A 20,684-nucleotide genomic window follows, 5' to 3' on the forward strand; every position below is an offset into this window, starting at 1 on the left:
AACTGTACAGAAATCTGTTATGAAACAATGAGACAGATGTGATATTAGAATGCTCTTTAAGGACAGTAGCAGCCACAGGGAGGGAATACGTGTTTACCTTACTGAAGCCGGGTTTAGCAAAGGCTTCTCATTAGGAGACAACATTTAAGTGGGATTTTGAAGGATGCATAGGAGATTTTTAGAGGGAAGTGTGATCTTAGAAAGAAATGAGAGAACAGCATGTACAGAGACCAGGTGGTGCCCAACAGCATAATGTGCTTCCAGAGCTCTGAGCATCTGTCAGAGTACAACAGATAGTGGGTGGGGCAGAAAAGGTCAAGAAGAGCATGCAAAGATAGGCACGGCTTGAAATAGCAATGACTTTCTTGCGTGAATTCCTTTTCATCAAAAATAACTTTTTATACACTGTCAAGACAGTCTACTGCCTCACTTTTCTGCATTGTAATTCTGTTGGAAAAGTTTTCAACCATCCAGGAAGTTTTGCCTAATTAAAAATTTAAAGAGACCAAGTTCATTTTTTCAAATAAAGTATCCCCAAAGCATGTTTCCTCAACTTATGAGAACAGTAATAATAGCAATAATAATAATAACAAAAGAATAACCTTTTTTTTTTTTTTTTTTTTTTTTCGTTTTCATGTGACTCCATGGGCCAGGCTTTGTGCTAGATGTTTTGCAAACTTTATCTCTGTTAAGATTTGAAACAAAAACAAAAACAAAAACAAAAAACACTAGAGGTAGCTGCTATTATCCCTACTTATAGTTTATCAAACCAAAAACTGAGGTTCAGAAAGGTAAAATAAAGTCCAGCGGTTAGTATCTATCTAAGCATTCACCCACAGATCTGGAGAGGTACCAAGTCCTCTCTGCTCAGCCTCAGGCACTGGCCCTAACCTCTGAAACCTCTCTGTCCTATGCCCATCATAGGCTTGGATGCCCCCAGCCAGATGGAGGTGAAAGATGTCACAGACACCACTGCTTTGATCACCTGGTTCAAGCCCCTGGCTGAGATCGACGGCATTGAGCTGACCTACGGCATCAAAGATGTGCCAGGCGACCGTACCACCATCGATCTCACAGAGGACGAGAATCAGTACTCCATCGGGAACCTGAAGCCTGACACTGAGTACGAGGTGTCCCTCATCTCCCGCAGAGGTGACATGTCAAGCAACCCAGCCAAAGAGACCTTCACAACAGGTAAAAGGCCTCCCCCTGTTCACAGATACAGTAAAGGAAAGATCGAAAGATTTCCATCCCACTCCATGTTGGGGTATCTTCCAGGCTCATTTTACAGTTAAAAAAAGAAAGGAGTATTTCTACTCATGTAAATTTTTAAATATTGTAGCAATTTATTAATTAATTTTTCAAAAAAATATTCCAAATAACCTTCCAAAGCACTTTTGGGGCTGGGGCACATATATAGAAGATGCTGGTCAGATATTCTCAGACAAAAGTTCTGATTAAAATAAAGTTCAAATAAAAATTTTTAAAGTAAAATACAGTATATGGAAAACATATATGACAAATGAACCTCCTAACACCTTAGCCTATGGCATTATTTTAAAAGTTCAAAAATGTCAATTTTTCATTCAGTAAATATTTTTTCAGAGCTCAGTAAGTACTTCGTGAATTATTAGAAATATGATGAGGAGGCTGGGTGCGGTGGCTCATGCCTGTAATCCCAGCACTTTGGCAGGCTGATGCGGGCAGATCACGAGGTCAAGAGATCAAGACCATCCTGGTCAACATGGCAAAACCCTGTCTCTACTAAAAATACAAAAATTGGGGTCGGGTGCAGTGGCTCACACCTGTAATCCCAGCACTCTGGGAGGCCGAGGTGGGCGGATCATGAGATTAGGAGATTGAGACCATACTGGCTAACACAGTGAAATCCCATCTCTACTAAAAATACAAAAAAAATTGCCAGGCATGGTGGTGGGTGCCTGTAGTCCCAGCTACAGGCTGAGAGAGGAGAATGGCATGAACCCGGGAGGCGGAGCTTGCAGTGAGCCGAGATCGCACCACTGCACTCCAACCTGGGCGACAGAGAGAGACTCCGTCTCAAAAATAAAAACAAAAATAAAAATAAATAAATTTTTAAAAATAACTGGGCATGGTGGTGTGCTCCTGTAATCCCAGCTACTCGGGAGGCTGAGGCAGGAGAATCACTTGAACCCAGGAAGCAGGGGTTGCAGTGAGCCGAGGTCATGCCACTACACTCCAGCCTGGTGACAGAGCGAGACTCTGTCTCAAAAAAATAAAGAAAGAAAGAAATATGAGAAAATGCGAAAGACCAGCTTTTACATGCATGACCTTATTTTTAAGTCTTTGCATTGTTCTTTAACCACAAAGTCTGAGAAAAACACAAATGACTAAAGTGTCACACTCATCCATAATAGGGAAAGGTGCCAAATCTGTAGCACTTGTTTAGATTTGCACATCAACTATGGGGACAGATGAGTGTGCTGAGAATTTTGTAATTTATGTCCAGTTCCAGGCACATTTCATATATCAGCTTGGGCTATCAAAGACTCTTGCTGTCTTGTGACTGATTATGTTCAATGCAAATGTTCCTTCTTCTCTCAAACAGGCCTCGATGCTCCCAGGAATCTTCGACGTGTTTCCCAGACAGATAACAGCATCACCCTGGAATGGAGGAATGGCAAGGCAGCTATTGACAGTTACAGAATTAAGTATGCTCCCATCTCTGGAGGGGACCATGCCGAGGTTGATGTTCCAAAGAGCCAACAAGCCACAACCAAAACCACACTCACAGGTGAGCTCTGCATCTCTGCAAGCCTGAGCCAGCCAGCCCTAGAGGGCCCTTAAAGGATGGGCACCTGCTCCCATGTGTCCCCATTTGCAATCCTCAGAAATAAGTCCAATTTCCAGAAATACTGCTTACTTGGATTGCAGCGAGTTCTTTTGTAAAACATTCTGAACATTGGTCATCGCCCCCAGAGACCAACTCAAAGCCATTTTTATCATCCTCTGAAAGTCTTTCTGATTTCTGGATGAATCTCAACTTGCACATTCTCTCCTTAGGTCTGAGGCCGGGAACTGAATATGGGATTGGAGTTTCTGCTGTGAAGGAAGACAAGGAGAGCAATCCAGCGACCATCAACGCAGCCACAGGTGAGGCACACCTGGGATTCCCATCCCACTGAGCAGGTGCTGGGCAGATGAGACAGGGCCCATGTGGCCAAAACCTATTCAAAGAGAAAAAGTCGAAGCCCGGAGGAGAAAGGGCCCTGTAGTATCATCTAGCCCCAATGTCAAAATTCAAAAGGAACATAAGTATGGTCTATCTGTATGATGCCAACATCATCCCCTGTATGGAAAGGGAGACTGGGGATTTTTGTTGTTGTTGTTGTTGTTGTTGTTTTTGAGATGGAGTCTCACTCTGTCACCAAGCTGGAGTGCAGTGGCGTGATCTCAGCTCACTGCAACTTCCACCTCCTGGGTTCAAGAGATTCTCCTGCCTCAGCCTAACAAGTAGCTTGGATTACAGGTGTGTGCCACCACGCCCAGCTGATTTTTGTATTTTTAGTAGAGACTGGGTTTCGCCATGTTGGCCAGGACGGTCTCGATCTCTTGACCACATGATCCGCCCACCTCAGCCTCCCAAAGTGCTGAGATTGGACTCGTGAGCCACTATGCCTAGCCGGGATTTTTTTAAAGAAAAATTGGAACCAGGCTTTATAAGAAATGCACGAACATTTTTAAGTTGGTAATCAATTGCATCTTTATATAAACCATTGTCTAGTCCAAACACATCTGTGGGGTTTTCTCTGAGAAAACACCTAACTTTTATACCCCTGTCAAACAGATTATAAGTAACGGGATTATAGTTTAAGTCCAGGCTCTGCACTTACCTGTCATATCCTGTAGCCACAGCCTGTAGGTGAGGATGCTGAAGGGTTACCTGATTTGAGGTCATTGATTCTTTCCTCAAGATTTTTTTTCCATTTTTCTAAGAAGTGTGCACTGCGAAAAGAAAACTCCTCCTCTGCCTCTCCCCCAGCCCCCAGCCCCCAGCTTACCTCCCTGCAGACACTATGAGGAAGAGGGAGACTGGTGTGTAGAGGAGATGGAGCATCATTGAGCTTCTACATTATGCAGGATGCAAGGCTGGGCGTTTACATGCCAATTCTTTTTCTTTTAATCTTTTGATTTTGAGATAATTGCAGATTCATATGCAATTTTGAGAAATTATACAGAGAGATTCCCTGTGCCCATCACCCAGGTTCCCCCAAGAGTAGCATCTTGCATAAATGTAGACAAATATAACAACTGAGAAATTGACATTGGTGTAATCTGTCAACTCTATTTATATTTCACCAGTTTTGCATACACTCATTCATGTGTGTGTATATACTTAGTTCTATGCAATTTTATCGCACATGTAGATTTGTGAATGCACCACTAGATTCAAGATACAGTCTTACTACAAGAATCCCATGTGCTACCCTTTGCAGCCACAGCCACCTCCCTCCCTTTGCCCCTCTGCCTAACCCTGGGCATTCATTTATCTATTCTTCATCTCTATGATTTTGCCATTTCAAGAATACTGCATAAATGGGATCCTACACATATTAATCCATTTGTGTTACTGTAACGAGAATATCTTAGACCAAGTAACTTATAAACAGAAGGAATTTATTTCTCACAGTTCTGAAGGCTGCGAAGTCCAAGATCAAGATGCCAGCAGATTTGGTGTCTGATGAGGGCCTGCTTTCTGGCTGACAGCGGGCCATCTTTTTACTGTTCCCTCACAGGACAGAAGGGGCAAGGTCTCCTTTATAAGTGCACTACTCCCATTCATGAGGCCTCCCAAAAGTTCCTAGATCCAAATACCTTCACTCTGGGGATTAGGTTTCAACATAAGAGCTTTAGGGAGGCACATTCCGTGCATAGCAATACAGCGTGTAACCTTTTGAAACTGGCTTTTTTTCCTTCAGCATAATTCTCTCGAGATTCATCTAAATTGCTTCTTTTATCAATAGTGGGTTCCTTTTAACCGCTTTAAATTTGACTAGCATTTCATGGAATGGATATTCCATGGCATTTTTAATCTTCTCAGACTCCAATGGAGTCATGTGGATAATGTATAATTAGACCTATTTTACAAAAGTAAAAAGAGAGACCCAGAGAGGTGACTCTCCTGTGGTCCCTCAGCTCCTCTGTGGCAAACCTAGGATTCCAGCCCAGAGGCAGTTGACTTTCAACCCCAGAAGCAGCCCTGCCTTGCAGCCTGAAGAGCATTCATCTCTCTGTTCTTCTCCCAGAGTTGGACACACCCAAGGACCTTCGGGTTTCTGAAACTGCAGAGACCAGCCTGACCCTGCTCTGGAAGACCCCGTTGGCCAAGTTTGACCGCTACCGCCTCAATTACAGCCTCCCCACAGGCCAGTGGGTGGGAGTGCAGCTTCCAAGAAACACCACTTCCTATGTCCTGAGAGGCCTGGAACCGGGACAGGAGTACAATGTCCTCCTGACAGCCGAGAAAGGCAGACACAAAAGCAAGCCCGCACGCGTGAAGGCATCCACTGGTGAGTCTGCCCTGAGCTTCCTCCAAACTCTAGGTTGATTCTGAGGTTAGTAGGTCTGCTCAGTCAGGGTGTCCTTACATGAGAAAGCCAAATGCAAAAGCAAGCCACTTTGTCCATCCCTGAAGTCCCCGAACACCACTTTGAAAGCGCTGCTTATTCGTCTTTCCTGCCTCCTGTCAATTGATACAGCAAAGTTCCCCCACTGGGAAATAGGGGTTTTAAAATATTTCTTCCTAGGAGAACTTAAAACTTCAGGGTTTGTGTTTCAATTTACCTACGATTTTTGTTTTCTTTTTTTAACTATATGTGCATCACAGAATCTTTTAAGTTGTTTCTTGTTTATTTCCTTCTTTTAGGCTAACAATTAACTTACTTTTCATTTTATTTCATTTAAAGATGACCAAGATGTTGGTAATAATTTTTTTTGGTTAATTTACACAAACTGTTTTTATTCCAGGTCTTTTGCTTTCTGCCAAGGTTACCCCTGAAGAGTGGCACATGGCCATTTGAGACTTCCACGGTGCCCTCTCATTTCCTCTTTTCTCTTAGTCATTAAGACATTAACCTAGTTTGTCTATGATGACAGCTGAATCCTGACATTGTGGCCCATGCAACCTGTGTCCATTCTGGCCCATGCAACCTGTTCGCTGAACCTGCTGCCATGCTTACTTGGTGGCTCAACTGAAGAGACAACCAGGTTTTTAAAATATTTCCTCCTTTATGAAAAATAAGCCTATTCAATTTTGGCCACCAAATATTCAAAAAGTATAGGTGGAAAATGTTACTTCTCCAGGGTTTGGCAAGTAACAGTCTCTACTTCCAATTTAATTAGTAAGCATGTTTTGAGTACCTACTGCATACATTGTATAGTACTGATATTTGAGGAAAAGTAGTTCCCAAAGTCAGCATTGTTACGTGGACTAATTTGTGCCTGCTCATAGTGTTTGGGGAAGACTAGATATTCAGAATGCTAGACAGAACTCAAGAAAAAGAGTGACCCAAGGAAATCAGGAGAGCTGACAAAGGTGTTATGGCAAGAGATGTTATTCCAGTTGAAGCTTAATATGCAAGAAAAGGGTTAGAAGCATGGACATATTTGGAAATGGCTTGAAGAGTCTTTCTCACAGTATCTTCAGTCTCAAATCACAGTCACTTACACAAGATAGAAGTTGGTTTTCTTTCTTATAAAATGAATCTGGAGCTGGGAGGTACAGGGATAACAGTAGTTTCAAATTGTCAGGCACCAAGGCTGCTTCTGTCTTTCTTTTCCACCATTTTTAGTCCTTGGCTTCCATTCTCAGAGTCATCTCAATGTCACTACATGGCTGCTGTAGTACTGCCATTACATCTGTGTTCTAGGCAGCATAAGGGAGGGAGAACCAAAACTCCCAAAAAGGAGCACCTTCTAGGTGAGTCTTTCTGGAAATTCCACCAATCACTTCTCCTCATAGTTCATTGCCACTCTTAGCTGTAAGGGAGACAGGGAAAGGTAGTCTTCTGTCTGAACATGTTGCTTCCATATAAAATTGAGCTTATTTGTAAGAGAGAAATTTGGCAGACCATGAGCAGTCCCTGCCAGAGTCTGAAATGAGTTTACGTGGTCAATTTTGTTGACTCTGCATTGACTGCTTCCCACCCAACTATAAGGTGATTATCAAGGATGCTCTGAAAGAGCAATTTAATCAAAAATAAGGGGGGGGGGGGAATAGAATCAAGAAACAATAAATCTATAGTAGAGATTTAATTTCAGCTTTATAAACATGAGCTTGTTTTAAAGTGTCAAGGGGCAACAAATGAATCAGAAATACACAAAAGATGAAATCCCTCTCTTTTCTTTCTCTCTTTCTCTCTCTTTCTTCCCTCTTCCCTCCCTCCTCCTCTTCTTCCTCTTCCTCCTTCCTCTGCCCATCTGTCTGAGCTTTCCCTTGAGTTTGATAAATGCTGTATCTAAGAGAGATTCCTATTGCCCCACAGTCATTCCACCTTCTGGCGATGGCCACATTGCCTCCTTCCTCCAGTGAGAAAGCCCCACACCTCCGCAGTCACTGAAGAGGTTTTATCTCCCTAAGATCCTGGGGTATGGGGCTTCTCCACTAGAGAAAGGAGGTAATGTGGCTATAACCAGGAGATTTACTAGCTAGAATTATTCTGTGTCTGAATGAGAGCCCAATATTGGCATTCCAAAGCCTCAGCAGTTGCATTTCCCCACCATGCCTCCTTAATGCCATTTCAAAGATATCATGTTTCATATTTAAAGACATTCTTCAGTGTGGGAAAAATGTGCAAAGTTCTTTTTATTGGTTCTTCTCCGCTGTCCACAGAATATTTCCCCCATCCCTTTTTCCACAGGAAAAAAATATATGTTTCATTTAAGGTGAAGCAAACATTTCTTTCCCTCTCTTGAATTATAACTTTTAAAGTCAATAAAATACTATCACCATGCTCTGTGCTAAGTTATGGGGTTGCTAGGGCAAAGAAAATGGGTATCTAATTCCAAGGAACTCACTGTGTAGCAAACAGACAATGAGACAACATTCTGCTCACTACGATCGAGGGTACAGAGGGTGCAGCCAGTGCGCAGGAGACACTGGATCTAACTTCAGAGAATCAGGAAAGGCTTACAGTGGGAAGATGCTTTTGGACAGAGACATAAAGGGCAAACGTAGATATGTTAAACTGAATAGGTAAAGAAGTAGAAGCCCAGGCACCTGGCCTTGGTAAGCATATAGGAATAAAGAAAACAGGAAAAATGAGAGCTCTTGGGTGAAGGAACCACGTGGCTGTAAGTCCTGAAATGTTGCAGAGTTTTAGGTTCAACCCTCAGAAGCAAGAACCTTCCAGCTCTGTATCACTGGATTCTTATCAACAGAAGCCTGCAAGGCGCCACTCAATGTCTGTGGGGCTTACGGAAAAAAATGGAGAATCAGTGGCCCTGAAGAATTTTTCCCAGGGAATTCCAGGGTTTTAGTGATGGATTGGGCCATAATGTAAGCCTTTTTCTTGATGTGGCACTATACTAAAAGTCTGCATAACCTGGCCACCTATTGCTCCTCTCACCCAAAGACCCAGCCATGGGTTACAGGGCCCTACAGAATCTGGCACTGCCAGCCCATCCTCTGACCTCAGCCCTGCTGCTCATGCCCTTGCTCACTTCACCGTGGCCTCTTCGGTCTTTGCACTGTTTCTTAAGCTTGCTGAGCCTGCTCCCCTCCTCGGGCCTTAGCGTGTGCTGCTCCCACTGCTTAGATATCACTCTTCTCCCAGCGTTTCACAGAGCAGCTCAGGTGTGATCCAGAACAGAGGGCTTCTCTGACTACCAGCCTAAAAAAACACTCCCATCCTGATCTACCCCTTCAAGCTGCTCTAGAGTCCCTTGTGACACTTATCTGCCTTGATATTATACAAGTAGTGGTTTACTATGATACCTATGGCCTGCCTCCCTATCAGTGAGCAGAATGTAAGGACCAACTCCATTATCCCCTGCTGCATCCCATCCCAGTGCCCTGAAGGCAAACAAGTTTGTGGTATGAGCTTCATGAGTGTTTGAGGACCCTGGCTACCCTGGGGTCAGCATTTCCATGGAATCTTCTGATTCTTCCTTTTCACTTCTGCATTAACACCCCAATTCTTTCCTTAAGGAGTAGGGGAAAGAAAGGGAAATCGTTCCCTTGGAAAGTCTTCAATTCAGCTTAATCTGGATAGGAAGGAAGGAAGGAAGGAAGTCAAAAGAAGGAAAGAAGGGAGGGAATAAAGAAAGGTACTGGGTCTGTTGGCATTTAAAAAAAAAAAATTAGTGTGTACCAGGCATCCTTCCCTCTCCACTTCTCCCATTCCTTCCCTTCTCTTTCCCTCTCCTCCACTCTGTTCTCCTCCCCTCTCCTTCCTCCCTTCTCCCCTCTTCTCTCTCCTCTCCTCTCTCTCCCTTTTCTCTCTGCTTTTATACTTTCATAAACCCAACTAAACCCTACTTAAGGTCAAAGCCATGAATTTGCTGCATGCTGTAAGAGATAGGAGGCAGGGTTGATAGGTAGAAAGCCAGCAAAGCATCTTTTCATACCAACATAAGCCTTGACAGTGACACCCCAGTAGCTCTCAGGAATTTTGGAAGAAGAGAGGTGGAATTTTGTTTTTAGCCACAGCTACCAGTAATAGAGAACATTCTGCTCTGATTTGCTATTTCGGTTTTCTCACAGACCAAACTGAAATTTATTCAAATATTTATTCATCCAACAAATATTTATTTCATACCTACTGTGGGTCAGGCGATGCCGGTGTATAGAACAGAAAGAAACAGCTCCTCTCAAGAAATGGTGCATATTGCTATAAGAGAGAGAACCAAAACCAAAATTATAATGCTGTAGCTTATCTGTTTTAGAGGGATTTGTGGGAGGCTGCAGGAGCATAGAGACAGGTACCCATCACAGACCTAAGCAAAGTGAATGAAGAGCACTGGAGAAGGCTTTTTGGAAGAAGTGATGTTTGGTTGAGTTCTGAAAAAGAAAAAGGGTTGGGCAAGTGGAGAAAGAGTAATGACATTTCCAGCAGGGGGAATAGCATCTGAAAAGCTGAAAGGCATGAGAAACTTTACCATAGTGAATTGCAAGCTATACAGTCCTACTATATGATAGAGTGGGAAAAGAGTAGGGTAGGAGGCTAGAGGCATCATCAGGGGCATCTGCAAAGGGGCAGTTACAAAGAAATCACTGAATGTTTTAAGGCAGCCAAGGCTCCTCATTTCAATTGTCTTATCTCTGTGAGATGAGAGTAAAACCACTGAATATATCCTTTGGGGTTGTCAGGCTTGGACGTGACCATGCCTCTGCTGTGGGAGAATCAGTCTTTCTCCCATAAGTGGTCGCTGAAATGGGTTCCTCATCAAGCCAGCACTTGGTAATCACTATCTAGAAGATGGTAACAATCTACAGATTTTAAGTTGGCACTGTCAGAAATTCCTCCAGACCAGCTGCTCAACCCACCAGGAGTACAGCATTGGGTTTCAAAATTCTGATTTCCCAAGCCCACTGACATTGTCTAGAGGGTAGATTCCAGTGCACAGCTGTAAGAAAAAGACAACAGCCTTTTCATAAAGAAATGCTAAGATATTCAGTGTGGAATCTATAATGGAAACACTTGTCTTCTAGGGCAGTAAATCCACAGTATGTCATTTGTAGTTGAAATGTGGAGCCAGCATTTATGTGAAGCTTCTTGGTCCTCACCTTAACTATTCTCCACTGTATTTTTTATTCATAATATTCCCCCTTCTTTCATAATTCTGACCCCTCTCTCTTTAATTTAGGTACTGATTTTATCTGTGGAAGTTTGGCCACATACTGCCTCTCTGAGTTATAACCCAATGCTCTTTCTTGATTTGCCTACCAAAAAAAAAAAAAAAAAAGAAAGGTAGAGAAATAGCCAAAAGTGTTAGCAGAAGTACCAACACCATCACTATTACTATTTACTGAACAACATGACGTTATATAAAAAAAAAAATCACTCTATTGACTATATGAACAGATGAAACAGGATGTGGAGACCATTAGATGAAAGTATCAGTGGCATATTAAAAATCTGATTCAAAGAGATAAGATGATTCTCCTCAGGAAGAGACATTTTCCAACGTGCATCTTTTCTCTCCATCCATCTCTTGCCACAGCTTAATGGGCAATCCACAATCACATTCCCCCACCCCCCATAAGGTAACTTCCCCAATATTTCTTGCAAGGGGGCATTTAAAATTTCTTTCATAGAAAAAAATATGTTTTATGTAACAATTAGAGATAAGGATTAAAAGACAGACATCTGCAGAAGAAAGAAAGTAACTTAATTCACATGAAGGAATATGTTGTCAATGACAGATTAGTTCCTGACAAGTGGACAGCAGAGGAACAAAAACAGGAAAGTGGGATAAGAAGGAGAGCTAAGAAGACATAGGACTGATTTAATTTTCACTTAGCTGTGTTTTGTCCTATACCTCTTTCTGCATCAGGACTGCTGGAGCATTTGAGAAGGACATGCTCTTGAATGTAGTTATGTTTAAATCCCAAGGTCAAGGGTACAATCACTATATCAGGTACTGTTTCTGGCCTCACAAGGCCCAGCAGGATTAAAGGTAGTTGACACCTCCTTTCTTTTCCTAAATCTAGATACATCATTTGCAGTTTGGGGTCCTTCCTTTCTCATAAAGACCATGTTTAGGTGGTTAAGAACTGCTTTGGAGCCTCGGGGATAAGCTTCAGGACATGAGTCGGGGCTAAAGAGGAGTCTGTAAACTGTCATTCAAGATCAACCATTGCAAACATTTTCTGTAAAGGGCCAGATGGTAATTTTAGACTTTACAGGCCAGGAAGTTTACATCACAATTATTCAACTGCACATTTTGTAACACAAAAGCAGCCATCAACAATATGTAAGTGAACAATCATGGCTATGCTCCAATAAAACTTTATCTGTGGCACCAGAACTGGAATTTTATATGACTTGCATGCACTGTCAAATAATATTCTTTGGATTTATTTTCCGACCATGTAAAAAAGTTAAAAAACTGTTGTTAGCTTGCTGACTACCAAAATAGCAGGCCAGATGTGGGCCTTGGGTAACAGTTTGTGGACCTCTGTTCTCGATCAAACAAAATTTGAAGAAGTGTATGATCCGACAATATGAAACAAGTAGAAAGAATGTTTCCCAGAACTTGGAAATGTCTGAGTTAAATCAATTCTAGAAAAGAAATGTTTTCTGCTCTGAAAGGATATCCTCAGTCAAATTCCAAGCTAAGATTTTCAAGTTAGTAGCCTGCTCTAGTGGACACCTAAGACTCATTTGAAATTAGCAGCAATGTGAAGTATAAATAGAAAAAAAATTTGTTCTTTTAAATGATTTAAAGGCAATTTCTACTCTCTAGTTTACAGGATCCATTCCCAGAGAAATACTTTCCTTTCTAAACTATGCAAAGTCCACTTAAGCTCAGCCCTGGGCAAATTATCTCCCTTAAGTCAGGTTGAGACCAGTGAGTTTTTATGGAATTTTGTGCATTAAGGAGATGAATGAAGAGGGTGTGTTCAGTTTTACTTGAGCGTCATAAGATCTGCTTCTGCCAGGGCCTCTTTCTTTTTTCTAATAAGGAACAGTTTTTCAAAGTGTCATCACTTTCCTTAGCTCAGCCTTAGTAATACTATGTCAGTGTGTCTCTGATCTTTACTAATATGATCTATGTAAATGATTTGAACCCTAGAAACTGATGAAATCCCAATATAAACTATAAAGCAGACCTCCCATAGGGTATTGAGGAAGCACAAAAAAGAAGAGGATTTTTTTTTTTTTTTTTTTTTTTGAGCTGGAGTCTCACTCTGTCACCCAGGCTAGGGTACAATGACTCAATCTTGGCTCACTGCAATCTCAACCTCCCAGGCTCAAGCGATTCTCCTAACTCAGCCTCCCAAGTAGCCGGGATTACAGGCTCATGCCACCACACCTGGCTAATCTTTGTATTTTTAGTAGAGATGGGGTTTCGCCATGTTGTCCAGGCTGGTCTTGAACTCCTGACCTCAGGTGATCTGCCCACCTTGGCCTCTCAAAAAAGAAGGAAATCTAAGAGGAGCCAATTGTCTCAAAATACAGAAGGTTGGACAGCTCAAATCAAGACCCCCAGAATAACTGAGGGCCACCCCCTTATGATGCAAGACATATTCCAAAATGAAAACTGAAGCTCAGAGCATTGCTAACAAAGACATATAGTTTTCTAAATCTGCAGGACACTGATCAATAGGAAAGTACCATTTCCAAGAGAAAAACCCAAATACGTGAGAAGGCAAAATAAATTTTTTTTTTTTTTTTTGAGACAGAGTCTCACTGTATCCCCCAGACTGGAGTGCAATGGTGCCATCTTGGCTCACGGCAAACTCCGCCTTATGGGTTCAAGCGATTCTCCTGCCTCAATCTCCTGAGTAGCTGGGATTACAGGCTCCCACCACCACACCTGGCTAATTTTTGTATTTTTAGTAGAGACAGTGTTTCACAATGTTGGCCATGCTGGTCTCGAACTCCTGACCTCACATGATCCGCCCACCTCGGCCTCCCAAAGTGCTGGGATTACAGGTGTAAACCACTCTGCCTGGCCACAATAGAAATATTACATTGTTGTCCTGCTGTGTTTTAATAGGGACAGCACCAGTAGGGGATGCAATGAACAAAGCATGGCACTCAGACTGCAATGGCCTGTAGACGTGGCACTGGGCTTGCCATTCCCAGGTTTTCAGAAGCAAAATTTCTGAGGAATACTTTAACTGACCCCATCTCTGTCATTATTCAGAACAAGCCCCTGAACTGGAAAACCTCACCGTGACTGAGGTTGGCTGGGATGGCCTCAGACTCAACTGGATCGCAGCTGACCAGGCCTATGAGCACTTTGTCATTCAGGTGCAGGAGGCCAACAAGGTGGAGGCAGCTCAGAACCTCACCGTGCCTGGCAGCCTCCGGGCTGTGGACATCCCGGGCCTCAAGGCTGCCACTCCTTATACGGTCTCCATCTATGGGGTGATCCAGGGCTATAGAACACCAGTGCTCTCTGCTGAGGCCTCCACAGGTATCTCTTTCTTTTCTATTTATAGCTTCTGTTTTTCCCAGCAGGAAACTGCCCGTGAATAATCAGACATGACTAGCTTTGGAATGAACTTGTTCTGCCACTAGTTATGTCTATGGGGTCTAACTGTGACACCAGGCCATCACGCTACGGAACCCCAAGGCAACTTTTAATGCTTCACTCCACATGAATGACACCCTTGGGAGTTGTACAGAGCTCAGCCTGCGGGACTAAACACACGGCTCCCATGGAGAGGGTCTTTAGCTCCATAAACAGCCCCCCTCCTGCTAAAGGATGTTAAGGCTCTGTATATGAAAGGGAAAGAAAATCACAAAATTCTCTTATCTACTGAGGGTTAAGGCAATTCTTTAAGATTTAAAAAACAAACAAACAAACAAAATATTTTCCCACACTTTCCTCTCTTTGCTCCATTTCTAAAATTTAAAGAGTTGCATGATGCATGTTTATCTAAAGAAAGTCACATTTTTTCAGTAATATTATTATTCAGCTTATTCTTGCGTTAAAGATTCCCTGGATCTTGTTGTGTGATTTGATCACTAAACTAGTTCTTTGTCCTTCTCCAGGGGAAACTCCCAATTTGGGAGAGGTCATGGTGGCCGAGGTGGGCTGGGATGCCCTCAAACTCAACTGGACTGTTCCGGAAGGGGCCTATGAGTACTTTTTCATTCAGGTGCAGGAGGCTGACACAGTAGAGGCAGCCCAGAACCACACGGTCCCAGGAGGACTGAGGTCCACAGACCTGCCCAGGCTCAAAGCAGCCACTCATTATACCATCACCATCCGCGGGGTCACTCAGGACTTCAGCACAACCCCCCTCTCTGTTGAAGTCTTGACAGGTATTCTAGATGAATTCATTAATTCACTTCCTCCCCTTTGTCTCCGCTCAGGAGGAATCAAAGCACTTTCTTGCTTTAAACTGGGATCAGCTCCTACCACCTTGGGGAAATACCAGTGAATCATCTCTGCTTCTTCCTAAATGTCACATCCCTTATTTGGCTAAGTCCTAGTTGTAGCCCAGTTCCATGGAAAATTCCACCTACTCTTCTTTTTAAAAAGTGAGAGGTGACTTTTCTTTCAAAGTAAGTTTCAGTCACAATATCTAAAGAGTTGGAAAGCCCAACCTGTAAATGAAGAAAAAATAGCTCTGAGCTCATGAGCTCATTTTAAAAACACCAAAGGACTCCCCATAGCCCTATTTGTATGTCAAGAATAGAAATTGTGAACAATTCCTAAAACTACTTTTCATTCCCAAAAGCTGAATAGAAAAACCCTGGCTTTAGTGCCAACAATTTGAGTGTGCTCAACACCTGCTGTAAATCATGCGTCTATAATCAACACTAACCAGACAACTCATCCCAAACTTAGCCAAAATGCCATCTCACCTGAATCTCAGAGTGCAATTGCCTTTTTAAGTAACTCAGCAACTCTGTGTCCTTATGCAGAGGAGGTTCCAGATATGGGAAACCTCACAGTGACTGAGGTTAGCTGGGATGCTCTCAGACTGAACTGGACCACGCCAGATGGAACCTATGACCAGTTTACCATTCAGGTCCAGGAGGCTGACCAGGTGGAAGAGGCTCACAACCTCACCGTTCCTGGCAGCCTGCGCTCCATGGAAATCCCAGGCCTCAGGGCTGGCACTCCTTACACAATCACGCTGCACGGCGAGGTCAGGGGCCACAGCACTCGATCCCTTGCTTTAGAGGTCATTACAGGTATATGACCCTCCTCCCAGACTGGAGATGTGATAGGAGCCAGCATGTCATTGAAATAGAGGAAATTCCCCCGTGAGGCAGAATCCTACCTCAGTGTTGTTGACAGGCAGAATGAATCTCTAACTCAGGAAGGTCTGTGTTGGAATTCTACCTCACTGGCTAAATATTCTTGGGAATATATGTATGTATCTATATAGATACACATACACACACACAAATATATACTTACATATATAGTGTGTATATATATACTTATATATAGTGTGAGTATATATATATACACACTTGTATATCTAGTATATATATAATTTTTTTTTAGTCAGGGTCTCATTCTTTTGCCCAGGCTAGAATGCAGTGGTGTGACCATGGCTCACTGCAGCCTCGAACTCCTAGACTCAAGTAATTCTCCCGCCTCAGCCTCCACAGTAGCTGGGACCACAGGTGTGAGTCCCCATACTCAGCTGAGTTTTTTGTATTTTTTGTAGAAATGGAGTGTCACCTTGTTGCCCAGGCTGGTCTTGAACTCCTGGACTCAAGCAGTCTTCTCACCTTGGCCCCACAAAGTGCTGGGATTACAGGCATGAGCCAGCGTACCCTGCCTCTATTCTTGGGTATATTTCTTTACACCCCTGAGCCTCCTTTTTGTATCTTTAAATCAGCAATGACCACTACTTCAGGAAACTGTCATGAGCAATAAATAAGCTAATGAATGTCAGTGCTTAGCAAATTGCCCATCATGTAGTAAATATTGAATATCAAATAGCTAAATTTATCATATAGCAACAGAGTCATGATTTTTAAAATAGCACAAACATTAGGGCTGTGGCACAAAAATAAGTTCAGAACTTTCTGGAAAAACCTTATTACTGGCCTCAGAGCCACCAACTAACACCCAACTGATAGGCAGATCTCTGCATAATAACCTTTAGAAATTATGCAGTTAGCTTCTGCTAAAACTATCTAAGACTCTCTCCTCAACAGATACAAAAAGCAGGGACATTTCCAAGAAAGGACAGCCACCTTTGACTTCAATGCTTTTCATTCAATTTGGGAAGGAAAAACAATTCCTCTCAATTTTCCACCAAAAATGTGCTGCTTGCTGGGTGCAGTAGCTCGTGCCTGTAATCCCAGCACTTTGGGAGGCCAAGATGGGCGGATCACGAGGTCAGGAGATCGAGACCATCCTGGCTAACACGGTGAAACCCCCATCTCTACTAAAAATATAAAAAATTAGCCAAGCATGGTGGCAGGCTCCTGTAGTCCCAGCTACTTGGGAGGCTGAAGCAGGAGAATGGCATGAGCCGTGGAGGCGGAGGTTGCGGTGAGCCGAGATTGCGCCACCGCCCTGTAGCCTGGGTGACAGAGCAAGACTCCATCTCAAAAAAAAAAAAAAAAGGAAAAAAAAATGTGCTGCTCCATCTGTTATAGAAAACTGTGCTGTACATGAGGTATCTAGAAATAGCTTCAAAAAGGGCTATGAGAAAAAGGGCCAATGTTTTGGTAACAGGGTTTCTGTGCTGAGCCCTAAGCCCATGCCTCACTCTACATATCCTGCCTTTTGATAATGCAACCCAAATCACCCAATTCAAAAAAATTGTTTTCCTTGCTCTTATATAACAAATAAACTTGGTGGTTGCTAGAAACTACACAAAATTCCAAAAATAAGGGGGCCAGGTTGTACTCCTGTGTTTCCTGGAATATCTTCAGATCAAAGAAGAGCAAAAAGGGCCTTTGAGTCAGGTGTGGCCTGTGTGCAAGATGCTCATGATCTTCCTCTGTAGTCTGCAAACTTTTGTTTTTAGCAGTACAACTCCTTTTGCAAATGAAATCTTCCAAGGAACCCTACTATTTGACAGATAAGTGAACAGCTGTTCTTGGTGAGCCTGGAAGTAAGAGGAGGATACCTCCACCCAAGTTCTCAACACAGTTCTTCTAGAAAAGCCCCAGATCTATGAGGAACACAGTTTGAAAATAAACCTTCTTAAAAGGAAGAGGTTGCTCAGACTCTCACAGTGCCTTGAATCCTTGGACACCCAAGAACAAGTACCTATATCTTTCACCTTTTTTTGGTTGAAATCCCTGCAGATATTCTCCTCCCTAACTCCTAACCCATGGCCACTTCAGCCTTCAAAACAGTGACTGAGAGATTGCATTTAACCCTCAGCAGCATCCCACAAAGCAATGGAATTTTCCATATCTTAAATCCAAACTTTCTAAATCACCAATAACAACTATGTTAAATTTCCTTTCTACATCGTAGAAGTACTGATAGCGGGTTCTGTTCTGCACCATTTACTGAGAAAAACATTCTCTCTTTTAATTAAAAGTAGGCACTCATTTCACACAAACAGCTTTGCTCTGTGATACAGCCATTCTTCATTTAGACATAAAGTACAAGCAGAAAAAGGTGGAAGAAGAAACAAGCTGGGAACCCAGTATACAACTTTTGATCCCTGAAAGCTGATAAAAGACCAAAGAAAAAACATCATACTTGTTCACACCTGAGATAGCATACACTTTATCAACCCAGGCAGGTAGTCAGTGGCTAGTGATGAGATTATCTTTCTAATTACAAATAATGAAATAAAGCAGACATTTCTCCCTGACATCAGTAAGAAACGCCAAGGGAAAACACTCAAACAATGATTTGTTTATTAAGCTGATACTTATCAGGCACTCACCATGTATCAGGTATGATACTAAGAAGTTGATAAATATTACCATTTAATCATCACACAATCCCATGAAACAGTACCATCAGCTCCATTTAAAGGTAAAGAGAGGGTGGTTCAGAGAGAAGCTGAGTGATATGCCCAAGATTACGCAGCTAGCAAATGCTAGTGTTGGGATTCCAATCAAAGACCACCTGCCTCCAAAGTCTGCACTCATAGCCATTCCCATATCTCTTACCCTAACCCACAATCCTACTTTTCCATGTGAACTTAAGCTGCTGGTAATGCATGCTTCCCTGTAGGTTGTGCATTGGTGCAGATGTCTTTGCCATCTCAAGGATAAACCAAGCAGATATTCCCCTTTCTGGCCATTTTCAACACCTGAAAACAACTGTGGACAGAGAACCACAGTTCAAATTGCGAATGCTCAGAGACCAAGAATTAAAAAAAAAAAAAATTATCTTTCCCCTTTCTCTCTTTCCTAGAGTCAGGCTGTGGGATGTTTGGTTTCCTAATTTTTGGTTTACAGAACTGACAAATACCTTTCTATCCTTCTTCAGAGGAGCTCCCACAGCTGGGAGATTTAGCCGTGTCTGAGGTTGGCTGGGATGGCCTCAGACTCAACTGGACAGCAGCTGACCAGGCCTATGAGCACTTTGTCATTCAGGTGCAGGAGGTCAACAAAGTGGAGGCAGCCCAGAACCTCACGGTGCCTGGCAGCCTCCGGGCTGTGGACATCCCGGGCCTCAAGGCCGCCACGCCTTACACAGTCTCCATCTATGGGGTGATCCGGGGCTATAGAACACCAGTGCTCTCTGCTGAGGCTTCCACAGGTACTTCCTCTCCCTGTCAATGCTTTCTCCCTAAGGTTCTTTGCTTCCTCTCCAAGAGATCATGCGCGGAGTCAGCATCTCGCCATAACTGAATCCTTTCCATGTGCCTTTCAGTGGCCGGCTGTGCATGCTCAGAGACCTCCCTGTGGGCTATGCCTTTATCCTCATGCCTTTGCCATGTGGATGGCGAATGATACAGGTGTTGCCCTTTCTGATCTCCAGCCCCTCAGCCTTTCATACTTTACCTGATTCTACATCTTTTTTGAATGATGAATTTTTGTTTCAGGAATCAGCCTTATGGTTTTAATTCACTTATCCAGTGCTTGGATATAACTAAAAGCCTCCCTCCCTATATATAAGTTCTGGTGGAACACAGATTATTTACTTTAGAGAGTCTTTTACTAGTTGGAAACGGTGCTTTTCTATCTCTAAATCCCTCGAGGATATGGGTACTGTGGTTCTTGCATTTAAGAAATGTTTCTTTAAAACGTAGCCAGTATAATAAGAGAACTGAATTACCCTCCTCCGGGCAATTCTCTCAGATACTGAGTCATTGTTAGAACATCAAATTAGCAAATAGCTGGACCAGAAGGAAAAAAAAAGAAATTACACAATTATGACTGGAGACTGTACCAAAGAGAAAGCCATTCATTAGCACAAGTACACACAGCAGCTTTTGGAACAAGGAATGTCCTGGGCTATGAATGTCAAAGAACTGATACTCTTTTTGCTGTTTTAATCAAGAGTTTCTCTCTGGAGTGTAGGCCTTTGGATGGCAAACTCCCAGCCCCAGACCCAGGAGGGTGCATTATAGTTTACTCGTCACTCTACCCCTGTTACAAGGCTTCAGTGTTTCCCGGGAGCCTGCTGAAGTCAGCAGTCTTCCCCCAACACAGTTTTCCATTGCTCATCTTTATTATGTGCCTCCATGGGTCTGAAGCGCAGTAGAGACTATTGTTTCATTTTGCATATGACTGCCCCCCTTTTAAAATAATTATTGCAACTAAACTTTAATGCATACCTGTACATACCAGTTGAATCTAGCAAGAACATAGCTCTGCATTTTAACCTCAGTCATTTCACTAATTTTCACTGAGATAAAGAAATATAAAGCACAGGCAACCACTGCCAGGACAGTGACCCTGAAATGCCTAGAATTTGCAGCCGAGGCTACTCTGAAGGCACCCGGGCCTCCTTTTTCTGAGACCCATAAACCATCCCTTCCCAGAAGGCAAAGTAATCACCCATCACTTCTGATCTTTTCTGCAGATCTTGTGGCTTGGGTGTCCTCGGCATTTTTATGTGTGTGTGTTTTTCTT

At 42.9% G+C, this 20,684-nt stretch overlaps 1 protein-coding gene across 3 annotated transcripts in view; it reads left to right on the forward strand.

Annotated features, from left to right (window-relative positions):
- The window catches only part of TNC (tenascin C), a 98,749-nt gene that overhangs the window by 39,075 nt on the left and 38,990 nt on the right, over nt 1–20,684 (forward strand). For 2 of the 3 annotated variants that reach the window (XM_023223745.3, XM_023223746.2), the window contains exons 7-14: nt 925–1,194; nt 2,588–2,773; nt 3,043–3,132; nt 5,286–5,549; nt 13,855–14,127; nt 14,709–14,981; nt 15,588–15,860; nt 19,093–19,365. In XM_023223745.3, coding sequence (XP_023079513.2) covers nt 925–1,194; nt 2,588–2,773; nt 3,043–3,132; nt 5,286–5,549; nt 13,855–14,127; nt 14,709–14,981; nt 15,588–15,860; nt 19,093–19,365 — 1,902 coding nt within the window. The remainder of the gene's footprint in view (nt 1–924; nt 1,195–2,587; nt 2,774–3,042; nt 3,133–5,285; nt 5,550–13,854; nt 14,128–14,708; nt 14,982–15,587; nt 15,861–19,092; nt 19,366–20,684) is intronic. The other variant, XM_023223747.2, reaches the window with a different exon arrangement.

The sequence above is a fragment of the Piliocolobus tephrosceles genome, chromosome 14 (assembly GCF_002776525.5).
Source record: "Piliocolobus tephrosceles isolate RC106 chromosome 14, ASM277652v3, whole genome shotgun sequence".
NCBI classification, from domain to species: domain Eukaryota; kingdom Metazoa; phylum Chordata; class Mammalia; order Primates; family Cercopithecidae; genus Piliocolobus; species Piliocolobus tephrosceles.